Source organism: Anolis sagrei, chromosome 6 (genome assembly GCF_037176765.1).
Source record: "Anolis sagrei isolate rAnoSag1 chromosome 6, rAnoSag1.mat, whole genome shotgun sequence".
In the NCBI taxonomy this organism is placed as follows: domain Eukaryota; kingdom Metazoa; phylum Chordata; class Lepidosauria; order Squamata; family Dactyloidae; genus Anolis; species Anolis sagrei.
The window spans coordinates 9,234,393-9,248,579 of record NC_090026.1 but is presented as its reverse complement, the minus strand read 5'-3'; the positions used below and the strand labels follow the sequence as shown (position 1 = coordinate 9,248,579).

Here is a 14,187-nt window from a genome sequence, read left to right as displayed (position 1 = left end):
TTGACAGATTAGAGAGATGGGCCAAAACTAACAAAATTAAGTTCAACGGGGAGAAATGCAACATACTCGATACCAGGCAAGATTCTGGAAAAGATCGTTAAGGAAGTGGTCTGCAAACACTAACGCTAATAGTCAACATGGATTTATCAAAAACAAGTCATGCCAGACTAATCTGATCTCTTTTCAATAGTTACAAGCTGGATAGATGCGGGGAATGCCGTGGATGTAGCGTACCTGGATTTCAGTAAGGCCTTCGACAAGGTCCCCCATGACCTTCTGGCAAGGAAACTAGTCCAATGTGGGCTAGGCAAAACTACGGTGAGGTGGATCTGGAATTGGTTAAATGGATGAACCCAGAGGGTGCTCACCAATGCTTCATCTTCATCCTGGAAAGAAGTGACAAGTGGAGTGCCGCAGGGTTCCGTCCTGGGCCCGGTCCTGTTCAACATCTTTATTAATGACTTAGATGAAGGGCTAGAAGGCAGGATCATCAAGTTTGCAGATGACACCAAATTGGCAGGGATAGCCAATACTCCAGAGGACAGGAGCAGAATTCAAAATGATCTTGACAGATTAGAGAGATGGGCCAAAACTAACAAAATGAAGTTCAACAGGGACAAATGCAAGATACTCAACTTTGGCAGAAAAAGCTAAATGCAAAGATACAGAATGGGGGAAGATGCCTGGCTCGAGAGCAGTACGTGTGAAAAAGATCTTGGAGTCCTCGTGGACAACAAGTTAAACAAGAGCCAACAATGTGATGTGGCGGCAAAAAAAGCCAATGGGATTTTGGCCTGTATCAATAGGAGTGTAGTGTCTAGATCTAGGGAAGTAATGCTACCCATGCTCTATTCCGCTTTGGTTAGACCACACCTGGAATATTCTGTCCAATTCTGGGCACCACAATTAAGAGAGATATTGACAAGCTGGAATGTGTCCAGAGGAGGGCGACTAAAATGATCAAGGGTCTGGAGAACAAGCCCTATGAGGAGCGGCTTAAGGAGCTGGGCATGTTTAGCCTGAAGAAGAGAAGGATGAGAGGAGATATAATAGCCATGTATAAATATGTGAGAGGAAGCCACAGGGAGGAGGGAGCAAGCTTGTTTACTGCTGCCCTGGAGACCAGGACACAATGGAACAATGGCTTCAAACTACATGAAAGGAGATTCCATCTGAACATGAGGAAGAACTCCCTGACTGTGAGAGCCGTTCAGCAGTGGGAGCCCCTGGTGGCGCAGTGGGTTAAATCCCTGTGCCGGCAGGACTGAAGACCGACAGGTCGCAGGTTCGAATCCGGGGAGAGGCGGATGAGCTCCCTCTACCAACTCCAGCTCCTCATGCGGGGACATGAGAGAAGCCTCCCACGAGAATGATAAAAACATCAAATCATCCATTTGTCCCCAGGGCAACGTCCTTGCAGACAACCAATTATCTCACACCAGAAGCAACTTGCAGTTTCTCAAGTCGCTCCTGACACCACTAAAAAAAAAAAAGCAGTGGAACTCTCTGCCTCGGAGTGTGGTGGAGGCACCTTCTTTGGAACGTTTTAAACAGAGGCTGGATGGCCATCTGTCAGGGGTGCTTTGAATGCAATATTCCTGCTTCTTGGCAGGGGGTTGGACTGGATGGCCCATGAGCTCTCATCCAACTCTATGATTCTTCAAAGCCTTTCATGGCCAGAATCACTGCATTGCTGTGAGCTTTCATAATAATAATAATAATAATAATAATAATAATAATAATAATAATTGAGAAGTCAACAACAGATCCCAAATGTAGACTGCAAGGAAGCAGATGAAACAACAGATCCCATCCTCAGCTGCTGCAAGAAGATCGCGCAGACAGATTACAAGCAGAGGCATAACACCGTTGTTCAGATGATTAATTGGAACCTGTGCCACAAATACCATCTGTCTGCGACAAAGAACTGGTGGGATCACAAGCTGGAAAGAGTTACAGAGAATGAACATGCCAAACTCCTCTGAGACTTCCAGATTCAGACAGACAGAGTTTTGGAGTATAATACTCCTGACATCACAATCGTGTTAAAAAACAAAGAATGGATCGTCGGATATTGCAATCCCAGGTGACAGCAGGATTGAAGAGAAACAACTGGAAAAGCTGACACGACATGAGGATTGAAAGATCGAACTGCAAAGACTCTGGCACAAGCCAATCAAGGTGGTCCCAGTCATGATCGACACACTGGGTGCAGTGCCTAAAGACCTTGGCCTGTACTTAAACACAATCGGTGCTGACAAAATTCCCATCTGCCAGCTGCAGAAGGCCACCTTACTGGGATCTGCACGCATTATTCACCAATACATCACACAGTCCTAGACACTTGGGAAGTGTCCGACATGTGATCCAATTCAACAGCCAGCAGAGTGTCTGCTGTGGACTCATCCTGTTGTGTTTAAAATAATAATAATAAAACTTTATTTATACCCCGCCACCATCTCCCCAACGAGGTCTTGGGGCGGCTAACATGAGGCCAAGCGCAACACTCACAACAAATCAAAAATAAAATACACACAGCAAATAATATCAAATGAAATATAAACAAAGCAAATTAATACAAAATCAAACACAGAAAATGAAATAAAATAATAAAAATGTGCACAGCGGGCTGGGCCAAGTTAAAAGGTTTGAATCTATACAAAAAAATGTAATGTTAGTTTGTGGGATTAACATAATTCAAAAACCACTGGATGAATTGACACCAAATTTGGACATAATACACCTATCAGGCCAACAAGTGACCATCACTCATAAAAATACTGAAAAACACAGCAGAAAGGTCTTAAAAAGCCATAAAAAGCAAAAAGATGCTACAATGCATGCGCAAAACGATTCTCCCGGCAAACACACAATAGCATATCCACACTCTCTTCCGGAGTACAGCTCCCAGCATCCCCTAGACCAGGCCCTTTAGGAGAAGAGGATGATCCAAATGAACTGCTTCCAAGCTGCAAGCTTTCTTCTCCTTGGATTTCTTTGATAGCATACCGATCCCTTCATATTTCCAATTTTCTATTCCTGGACTGCAACTCCCAGCAATCCTCCAGATAGATAAGATAGATAGATTAGAGATAGGTATGTAGGTAAATAGATGTATCAAGAGGACTGCTGGGAGTTGCAGTCCAAGAAAAGGTAGAGGAGAAAGAGGAAGGGAAAGAAAAGGGGGGGGGGAAGGGGAGATGAAGAGAAGGAAAGAAAAAAGGGAAAGAAGAAAGGAGAGGAAGAGGGAGGGAAGGTTGACCACAGCAACACATGGTGGGTACAGCTAGTATATAAATAAAAATGTAATGTCCGTTTGTGGGATTAACATAACTCAAAAATATAGTACACCCTGAGCAGCCACCCCTCTGGTCCATTCTGTCTTCCGGTCTCTTGGGCTTTTCAATGCTTTGCCTCAAATTTTGGCTCTTGAGACAGGCGCAGATCCAACATGGACAGCTTCCCCCACCACCAAACTAAGCCCAAGAGGAGCCAGTCCATCATTTCTTCCACTTGGCCCTGGCCCACCAGGTTCCAATTACAATTATTTGTAATAATTTTGTATTGATTGTCTTGTGACGCGGGCATCAAATTGTGCCTTGCTTTTGTAAGCCGCCCTGAGTCCCCCCCGGGGTGAGAAGGGCGGGGTATAAGAACCCGTAATAAATAAATAATAAAATAATTCCAGGCAGCCATCAGCCAACCTTTATCTCCCCACATCTTTATTGTCTCTTTGCCTCAACCTCCTGCCACGACCCCAGGATATGCACCATCTTGATGTGCCTCCATCTTTAGCCATGCCCCCAGCCCCATTCTCCTGCCCACCTTGGTGCAAAACAAAACAAAGAAAAACAAAAAAAAAATACAGGAATAACTTTCCCTGCAACCAGGCCAAGCCCTAGCTGCCATTTAGGAGATTCTGGGTCATTGCTGGCCAGGTTCTAAAAAGGGGGCAGCTTGTCTCTCATCCACCAAAAGGCTCTTCCCTGAAGCTATTCCCTCTCCTCTCAAATTAGCCCTGTGGAAAAGAACTACCAGTATTTTGAAATGGAATAAGGATGGTTTGGGAGTGTTAAACCAGGTCCATCTTTTAGCATATAAGTGAGCATTGCGTTGGAGAGAATCAGCATGGCATAAAAGTGCTAGGTTTGAGAGACTGTGTCAGGAGCAACTTGAGAAACTGCAAGTCGCTTCTGCTGTGAGATGATTGGCCGTCTGTAAGGACGTCGCCTAGGGGATGCCCGGATGTTTTGATGTTTTACGATCCTTGTGGGAGGCTTCTCTCATGTCCCTGCATGGGGAGCTGGAGCTGATAGAGAGAGCTCATCCACACTCTCCCCAGGTTCAAACCTCTGACCTGTCGGTCTTCAGTCCTGCCGGCACAAGGGTTTAACCCACTATGCCACCAGGGACTCCTACTGGGTTACCTTGGGCAAGTTGCATTCTCAATCTCAGAGGAAGGCAAATGCAAACTTTCTCTGAACACATTCTACCAAAAAATCCTTTAGGGTCACTGTAAATCTGAAATTACTTGAAGACACATAACAACACAATTTGGCCAAATGAACTGTATCAGGATGGGGAGATGAAGGGCAAGCCTGCTTTTGCCCTTTGGAATCCCTTTGTGATAGCTGGGTCTCCTCATGAAGGTCCTGAAGGACTGTGTGTAAAACAAAGCTGCTTATCCAGCTACTCCCACCCATAACACAGTCAATTATCTGGTGCGGTATAAAAAGAACTGGCCAATAAGAGTAATAATATGATGCCTTCAGCAGAACGGAATTATTTTGGGATACTGGATGTGACAGCAGAAATGGAGAAAGGCCTTCTCTGATTACATTAAAGGGATCAGGTGCTGGTTAGGGGGGAAAAACAACACCCTGACCTGATTTAAGGGATAACATGCAGTGACATCAGTCCTTAATTTCTAAATCAAGTAATACAGGAACTTAAATTTATCTGAAAAATCACCCCTCCTTAATCCCAGGAGTTCTTTCACAGTGCCTTAGGACTGTGCTGCTTAAAATGGGAAGCTGTAGACCGGCTCTTTCCCAATAAGAGGTATCTGACAGTGGGATATGCTGCTGTCTGGAGATTTTTAAACATAGATTAGATAGGGATTGGTCATGAGTGCTTGGATAGTGCATCTTTGGCATGGTAGATTGGGATTGGACTGGATGGCCCTTGGGGTCTCCTCAAACTCTATGGTTTTATAGTCTGCAGAAGTAACCACGAAATAAACACATCGACACCGATATGGTGCCAGTTACTTGCATATGCAAGAGAGCATTTCAGCTAACTTAAGCATTTCCTCAAAACAGCGTTTATTAACCTGGGGTGTCAGAGGGGTAGCCAAGGACCACCACAGTATTTGTTGTTGGTCATGGGGGTTCTGTGTGGGAAATTTGGCCCAATTCTATCATTGGTGTGGTTCAGAATGCTCTCTGAATGTTGGTGAACTATAAATCCCAGCAACTAAAACTTGCAAATGTCAAGTCTATTTTCCCCCAAACTCCACCAGTGTTCACATGTGGGCATATTGAGTATTTGTGCCAAGTTTGGTGCAGATCCATCATTGTTTGAATCCACAGTGCTCTCTGGATGTAGGTGAACTACAACTCCAAAACTCAAGGCTAATGTCTACCAAACCCTTCCCAGTATTTTCTGTTGGTCATGAGTGTTCTGTGTGCCAAGTTTGGGTCAATTCCATCGTTGGTGGAGTTCAGAATGCTCGATTGTAGGTTAACTATAAATCCTAGCAACTACAGCTCCCAAATGACAAAATCAACGCTCCCCCGCAAACCCACCAGATTTGGACATATCAGGTATTTGTGCCAAATGAATGAAAATACATCCTGCATATCAGATTCATAACAGTAGCAAAATGACAGTTATGAAGTAGCAACAAAAATAATTTTATGGCTGGGGGGGTCACCACAACACGAGGAACTGTTTTAAGGGGTTGCGGCATTTAGAAGGTTGAGAACCACTACCTTAGATATCATCTTACATGGTGATCTGAGGCTCAATACTGGGTCAATTTTGAGGTTGCAAGTTGAGCCCTGCGGCGCTACTGAATTTCTAAGTGTTGTCTGAGTCTGGAATTGACCTTCACCTGCTCAACAAGCTTCTGGTTCATAAGAAGATATCGACAAGCTGGAACATATCCAGAGGACGACCAAAATGACCAAAGGTTTGGAAGCTAAGTGCTATGAGGAGTGGCTTAGGGATCTGGAATGTTTAGCTTGGAGAAAAATAGGCTGAGAGAGGATGTGATAGCCATGTTTCAATATCTGAAATGTCACATTGAAGAGGGAGGCAGGGGGACAAATATATGTTCTGCTGCTCCAAAGATTAAGAAACTAAGCAACGGATTCAAATTGCAGGAAAAGAGATTCCACCTAAACACTAGGAAGACCTTCCGTATGATAAGAGCTAGTAGAGAGTGGAATATGCTGCCTTGGAATCCAGTGGATTCTCATTCTCGGGAAGAGGAATCATGCTGGATGGCCTTTTATCGGAGGGGAGCGCGTGGTGTTTTCATTGCACAGGGTGCAGCAGCAGAACTTCCTCTTTTCAAAACTTAATAAAACCCATTGTATGAATCAGAAAAAAAAATCTCAAAAGCTTTCATGGCTGGAATCACTGGGTTGTTGTAGGTTTTTTCGGGCTATATGGCCATGTTCTAGAGGCATTTCTCCTGACGTTTCGCCTCCATCTATGGCAAGCATCCTCAGAGGTAGTGAGGTCATGGTCATATAGCCCAAAAAAACCCCTACAACAACCCAGAAAAAAAATATAATGTAGGTGCATACCTAAAGTTTTGTTTTATGAAGTTTTGAGGATCACATTAGGTAGGTGACGTCCCACATTCTCCATACACTGAGTAAACCGATTTCTGGCGTTTGTCATGACTCTTGCCAGCATAGGAGGCGTTACGGTGGCAATTTCTTCCTGGATGTTGGTCTTCAAATCTTGTAGGGTCCTTGGACAGTTCACATAAACACAGGATTTCAAAAACCCCATAGAAAAAAATCACACGGGGCCAAATCTGGAGAGCGGGCTGGCCACTCCAAATCCGCTCGAAAAATAGGCCTCAACGGCAAAAGCACGCTCCTCACTGTTCCAACGCATGATGGCGACTGAACTGTGTCAGGACAAAACTTTATACTTCCGCCTCTCGAACGAGACCACTAGCGCTCCGCTACGTCTTCAACCGACTGAATGGCACACGTTTTAAAAAAGGAAGTTATGCTGCTGCACCCTGTATTTTCCTGAATGGCAGGGATTCGATTGGATGGTCCTTGGGGTCTCTTTGAACTGTGGTGTGTGACACTGTACCCGTTAGTCTTTCACACACACACACTGCCCACATCACTTGGCTCTCGATACTTACCTTTCGCTGTGCTGCTGCTCAGGTGGATGCTGGGGCTCCCAGGCCGGGACCTCGCTGTCTAGGCCAGAAGCCTCCATAGGAGAGGGAGGCTCTGGACTGCCCTGTGGAAGGAAAGGCCTAGTTTAGCAGGAAGAGGCCAACAGCCAGGGTCTCAAAATCTCCCTCAACCACTACTTAGAGCTTTGAAAATGGTCTGGAGGAACTACAACACTCAGAATCCCCTACTGGCCAAGCAGGCTGGGGGATTGAGGGAGTTGTAGTCCAAAGTAAGCTCCTTTGTCTTCCACTCTAACTGCCACCTCCTCCAAAGATGAACTAAAGGGAAGAAGGCACCCCGAAAAAGAGAAAACCATTCCCCATTTCCGTCCCCTCGGCTCCGTACTCGGTCAGGAACTGTGCTCTCCAACTCCATGTCTTGGTGCTCCTGCTTCTGTTGGATGTGGCTGAGATGCTTCGGAGGGTCCGAAGGTGGGGAATGAGTGGCTGTTTTTTCCTCTTCCTGGCAGCTTGATGGCATGTCTGGCTGGGCCTGAGGGCTGCGGTGTGAGAGGGTTTCCCCCACTGGAGAGGGCTCTTTGGTGTGAGGGTAGCTGGAACTGTCCCTTGATGCTCCAGGGCTGCGAGACTGGAATGGGAAAGACAGAATCTTAATGACACAGACAGAGCTGGTTTATCTGCTTAAGGAAGACCAATAAGGGTGGGAGAAGGAACTGGGGATAGCAGCAACACATATTTATTTTTTAAAATAATTTTATTGCATGTATATTCATTTCATTAAAAAACCCATCTCTATAATTCATAAAATTACTTCTCCTTTCCCCAGTTGTGCTACCCCTTGTGCTCCCCATCTCCGGAGTTCTTATTTTCTTTATGCTCCCGCCAAAACCTCATTTCTTCTGGTGGAGGTTGGTTCCCATCTTCTTTCCTTAATGTTTCTTCAATAAATATTTTCCAAATATTTTCAAAATCATTATCCCTCCTAAGGCCTTTTTTGACCTTTAGATTGCATGTTAATTTATCATTTACTAGCTGACACCTGCCACACATTGCTGTGGCCCACTCTGGTGGTCATGGGGGTTCTGTGTGGGAGGTTTGGTCCAATTCTTTCATTGGTGGTCTTCAGAATGATTGTAGGTGAACTATAAATCCCAGCAACTACAACTCCGAAATGTCAAGATTCTATCTTCCCCAAACCCCACCAGTGTTCACATTTGGGCATACTGAATATTTGTGTAGAGTTTGGTCATCATTGTTTGAGTCCACAGTACTCTAGATGTAGGTGAACTACAACTCCAAAACCAAAGGACACTGCTCACCAAACCCTTCCAGTATTTTCTGTTGGTCATGGGAGTTCTGTGTGCCAAGTTTGGTTCAATTCCATCGTTGGTGGGGTTCAGAATGCTCTTTGATTGTAGGTTAACTACAACTCCCAAATGACAAAATCAATTTTTTTGAGTGAAGGACATACATTGGGTTGTTAGGTGTCTTGTGTCCAAATTTCATGTCAATTCGTCCAGTGGTTTTTGAGTTCTGTTAATCCCACAAACAAACATTACATTTTATTTATATAGATTGCTAATTTCCAAATTTCCTTGTACCATTCTTTTATCTTAATTTCCACCTCTCCTTTCCAATATTTTGCCTTGCAGCCGTTAACAACATCGTTATCAGATTCTTTTCATTTTTCCCTCATTCATCTGTATTATAAATAGATAACAGTATAGGTGCCGGATTTATATTAATTTTTTCTTCATAATATTTTTTATTTCTACTATAACTTTTCCCCAGGAACTCTGTACATATTTGCTTTGCCACCACATGTGGATATATGTACCCCTTTCTTGATAACCCCTTGATAACATTTTTCTGAACAACCCTTATCCATATTGTGTATATTTGTCGGGGTCAGGTACCATTTCCATACCATCTTGTAGTTTTCTTTTATCCTAAATGATAAATTCTTGAGGTGTCTTGCTCTCCATAATTTTTCCCAATTCCTTTCTCCTATTTTTATTCCCATTTCTTCCTCCCATTGTTCCCTTGTTTGTATCCCCTTTCGTCCCCCTTTAATCTCTATTAATATTTTGTTTATCATACTTGTTATCCCCTTTTGATGCTCATTTTCTTCTTTAGCCTGTTCTTTTAATATTATAGTTCTCTTTCCTTTCCAATTTTTGAACCACTGGTCCAGTTGGACCCAATGGAGCCATGATATATTTAATTTGCCTAGGATTTCCTTAATGCTGCTCTTCTCCTTTATTTGTTCCATCCAACTTCCAATTTTGTCTAATTTCTTCTTTTTTATTTTAGTTCATTAACAGAGGTTGGATCTAAAGCAGGAATGGGCAAACTTCGGCCCTCCAGGTGTTTTGGACTGCAACTCCCACAATTCCTGACAGCCTCAGGCCCCTTCCTTTCCCCCCTCAGTCGCTTATGCTGCAGTCCAAAACACCTTGAGGGCCGAAGTTTGCCCATGCCTGATCTACAGTGTCAAATTAATGCAGTTTGGCAGCACTTTTAAGTACTATGGAATCATGGGAACTATGTTTTTAAAAGGTCTGTAGCCTTCTGACAAAACCTGCCAGTGTCTCACCAAACTAAAACCTCAGGATCGCATAGGATTGAGCCATGGAAGTTGCGGTGGTGTCAAACTACATTGATTCTACAGTGTAGATTCACCCTGAGATGGCACCATATCTCTAAAAACGACAACCATTTAAGAATGTGTGTTTGTCAATCAGATGATATCTACATAAGCGTGTGTACAAGATAGGACTCCAAATGGATGTGTGCATTTTGTTTGTTTTTAAAAGATTTACTGATATGTTAAGACCAGCACAATCCTTAAAGAGGCATTCCCTCCCCCCTCCCGCCGCCTAATTCTCTCAACAAGATGGAATGCACCTCTTGAGTTGTGCTCACCCTCTGCAGTTGACATAGCCTATGTATCATTTATCAAGACTGCTTCTCTTTCAAGGCAGCTCTGGCCACTTAAGTATGATCTAGCTTGAGGATTTTGTTTATTGCTATTGATTTAATGTTTATTGTTTAGCTTTATGAATTTATGTATTGTTGTATTTGTTATGCTGTTGTTTTATTGTTGTGTTGGGCCTTGGCCTTTTGTAAGCCGCACCGAGTCCTTCGGGAGATGTTAGCGGGGTATAAATAAAGTTAATAATAATAAATTTTGGGGTACAATTACAGGAATGAATGGTAGTGCAGTAGGTTAAACCACTGAGCTGATGAACTTGCTGACTGAAAGTTGTTGGTGTTTTGAATCCGGAAAGCGGGGTAAGCTCCCACTGTTAGGCCCGGCTTCTGCCGACCCAGGAGTTCGAAAACATGCAAATGTGAGTAGATCAATAGGTACTGCTTCAGTGGGAAGGTCATGCCTTGGAGGTGTCTATGGACAACGCCAGCTCTTTGGCTTAGAAACTGAAATGAGCACCACCTCCCAGAGTTGGACACAAGTAGACTTAATGTCAAGGGCAAACAGTGGCTTTTGAAAAAGCACTCCAAAAGTGGCATAAATAGGACTCTGGAAAACTGGGGTACAAATTCCCAATGAGCCATGAAAATCCAGTTGGTGAATTTAGGCAATTCACACTCTCTCAGCTTCAGAGGAAGGCAATGACAACCCTCTACAAAAAAATTGCTAATATATATATATATATTGCTACAGAAAGCATAACAAGAGTGATTCTGTGAAAATTGCCTTAAAATGATTTCTTCTTCCACCTCCTCCTCCAGTTCTTTTTCCCAGCCATTTCTTTTTTAATACAACCCGTGGGATGCTTATTTTTTTAATGCTGCTCAAGGGAAGTGTTCCCTTTCACATACCATAGGTTGAAAAGTTTAGCCAGAGGCAAGTGGGGGCCTCTGAGGCCCAGCAGCATTCGTCACGAGCGCCCTAAGTTTGATTTGCCCTGAGCTGGCAACGCCTGTTTGCTTTGAAGGTGGAGCTTGCCGGGGGCAAGGAATTCTTTCCACCCCCTGCTGCTGCAGCTTCAAACAAGGATGCTGGAGTTCAGGCAAAGGGGCAGCAGAGCCTTGGCAGCTACTAGCGGTGGTTTCTTCTGAACTCTGCTTGAATGCATTTTCTATCCAAGTCAGGGAAGGACCTGGGATGAACTGCTGCTACAATGGTGACACCACGAAGAACAAATGTTGGAAATACAGAGCAAGGAGGCAGCAAACCACCCTCAATGAGGAGATGAAATGATTCCCAGTCTGAGAGAAAGGTGGGATATAAATAAAGTGAGAGATGGATGAAGTTTGATTGATTTGCATTGTTTACATTCTATATAACTATCCGAATATCTTGTTTTGGTGTTATAAGTTCTTATATTGTTTTGTTTATTGGTTTTAGTTTGGTTGTTATTGATTACTGTTCTTCTTTGGCATTCAATGTTTGCCATTCTTCTGTTGGAAACTGCCCCGAGTCCCCTCGGGTAGACAGGGCAGGTTACAAATAAAGTTATTATTATCTGAAACACATCAAGATTACTACACAGCAAACAAGATCACTATGCTGGCTGTTGTATTGGATCACACGTCAGACACTTATCAAGGGTCTAGGACTGTGTGATGTATTGGCGAATAATGCGTGCAGATCCAAGTAGGATGGCCTTTTGCAGCTGACAGATGGTAATTTTGTCAGCGCCCATTGTGTTTAAGTGCAGATCAAGGTCTTTAGGCACTGCACCCAGTGTTCCAATCATCACTAGGACCACTTTTTTTTAAATTATTATTATTATTATTATTATTTGAAACACAACAAGATGAGTTCACAGCAAACAAGATCACTATGCTGGCTGTTGTATTGGATCACATGTCAGACACTTCTCAAGGGTCTAGGACTGTGTGATGTATCGGTGAATAATGTGTGCAGATCCAAGTAGGGTGGCCTTTTGCAGCTGACAGATGGTCATTTTGTCAGCGCCCATTGTGTTTAAGTGCAGGCCAAGGTCTTTAAGCACTGCACCCAGTTTGCCAATCACCACTGGGACCACTTTTACTGGCTTGTGCCAGAGACGACTATTATTATTATTATTATTATTATTATTATTATTATTATTATTATTATTCCCTTTCTCCCTGCCTGGGAAAACATCTGCACAAGTATAGGCTGCTTGGGGACTTGGACTGTTCCCGAAGAACCCAATACAAGGATCTTGACAAGATGAAAAAGTGCTCTTGCTTGTCAGCAGCAGCCACCTAGAGCGACCCCGGAAGAGTCAGGCAAGCCAGAACTCCACTCACCTTTCTGCTGCTCCTGCTGCTGGAGCGTGATCGTGAACGGGACCTAGAGCGAGACCTGGAGGATGAACTGCTGTGCCGCTCAGAGCCGGAACGAGATGGAGAGCCGGAAGCCCGTCGCTTCCTTGCAGGCGACTCTGAAGAGCCAGAGCGGGGCCTTCTGGCGCGGGACCGGGGTTGCGAGCTTCCCCGGGAGTGAGATCGGGACCTGGAAGAACTGGATGCTGAGGAAGAAGAGGAGCAGGATGAGCTGGAGCCCTCGGGCCGTTCCTGTTGGTGCTGGGGGAGAGGCAAGGGAGATGGCAAGTGGCTGGGCTTGTCCTCGGGGATGTCAGGACTGACTCTGCCCGGAGGTTCCTGAGAGGGGGGAGAGGGGCAGGAGAGCGGCGGAGGGGCCTCATCTTCAGCAGGACTGGGCTCAGCTGAGGCTTCCTTTGTCAAGAGGGGCAGAGGGGGCTCGTCTCCCCCGTGGTCTTGTTGGGCCTGCTGTGCTTCGGTTAACTGCGGGGGCGAGGGGGATGCCTGGGTAAGGGCTGCAGCTGCTGCTGTTGCTGCTTCCTCCAGGCTCCTGAGTGTTTCCGCTGCTTCCTCTTGGTCTTCATCTCTCTCTGGCTCTTCCATCGCTTGGTGGGGCTGCAGAGGAGCAGGGCTGGCCTCATTCAGATCTGCTGCCTGCATCTCGGGAGTCCCATGGGGGCTAGGCACTCCTTGCTGCTCCTGACACTCCACGTCTTCATCCGCTCTCTCCTTTAAGGCTTCTGGTAACTGGGCTGCGGCCTCTGATTCCACAACCTCGACTGGCTCCTTTTCCTGAGGGCCTGGGACCCCACATTCCCCTTTCTCCTCCTGTGGTTCTTCCATGACTGTTTCCTGCTGCTCTTCCCTGTCTGCTGGCACTGTGGGCTCCATCTCCTCCTCAGCAGGCCTCATCTCCTCCTTAGCAGGCCTCATCTCCTCCTCAACAGGCCCCATCTCCTCCTTAGCAGGCCTCATCTCCTCCTCAGCAGGCTTCATCTCCTCCTCAACAGGCCCCATCTCCTCCTCAACAGGCACCACCTCTTCCTTAGAAGGCCCCTTCTCCTCCTCAGGAGGTCCCATCTCCTCCTCAGGGGGTCTCATCTCCTCCTTAGCAGGCCCCTTTGTGGGGGAGAGAAGAGGGGTAGCTGCTCCACAGCCTTGAGTGTCTGGACTCTTGGCTGCAACCTCCTTTTGCGGGGTTTCTACAGTGACAGGCGGTGAAGATTCTTCCAAGGGAGCTGACCCTACCGGCTCGGCCGGCAGCAACAGTTTTGGCAGCAAGGGGACAGCATCCTCGTCTTCTTCTTCCTCCTCCTCCTCTTCTTCCTCCTCCTCTTCTTCTTCCTCCTCCTCTTCATCTTTTATGGATGCCCGCTGGATGGCCCGTCGACTCCTAAGAGATGTTTCCCGTTCTTCACTGCTCGGTGGAGGGGGCTTGACAGCTCTTGCCTAAAGGGAAGAATGGATCATATAGTCTTATCTAAAAGGTTGACCAAACACCCCTACAGTGAGTG

The 14,187-nt window shown here is 45.4% G+C and overlaps 1 protein-coding gene across 1 annotated transcript in view; it reads right to left on the bottom strand.

Annotated features, from left to right (window-relative positions):
- Positions 1 to 14,187, bottom strand: part of ACIN1 (apoptotic chromatin condensation inducer 1) — a 65,152-nt gene that overhangs the window by 26,094 nt on the left and 24,871 nt on the right. The window contains 3 exon segments of the mRNA XM_060780028.2: positions 7,397 to 7,497; positions 7,779 to 8,021; positions 12,659 to 14,122. Of these exon segments, the coding sequence (XP_060636011.2) occupies positions 7,397 to 7,497; positions 7,779 to 8,021; positions 12,659 to 14,122 (1,808 nt within the window).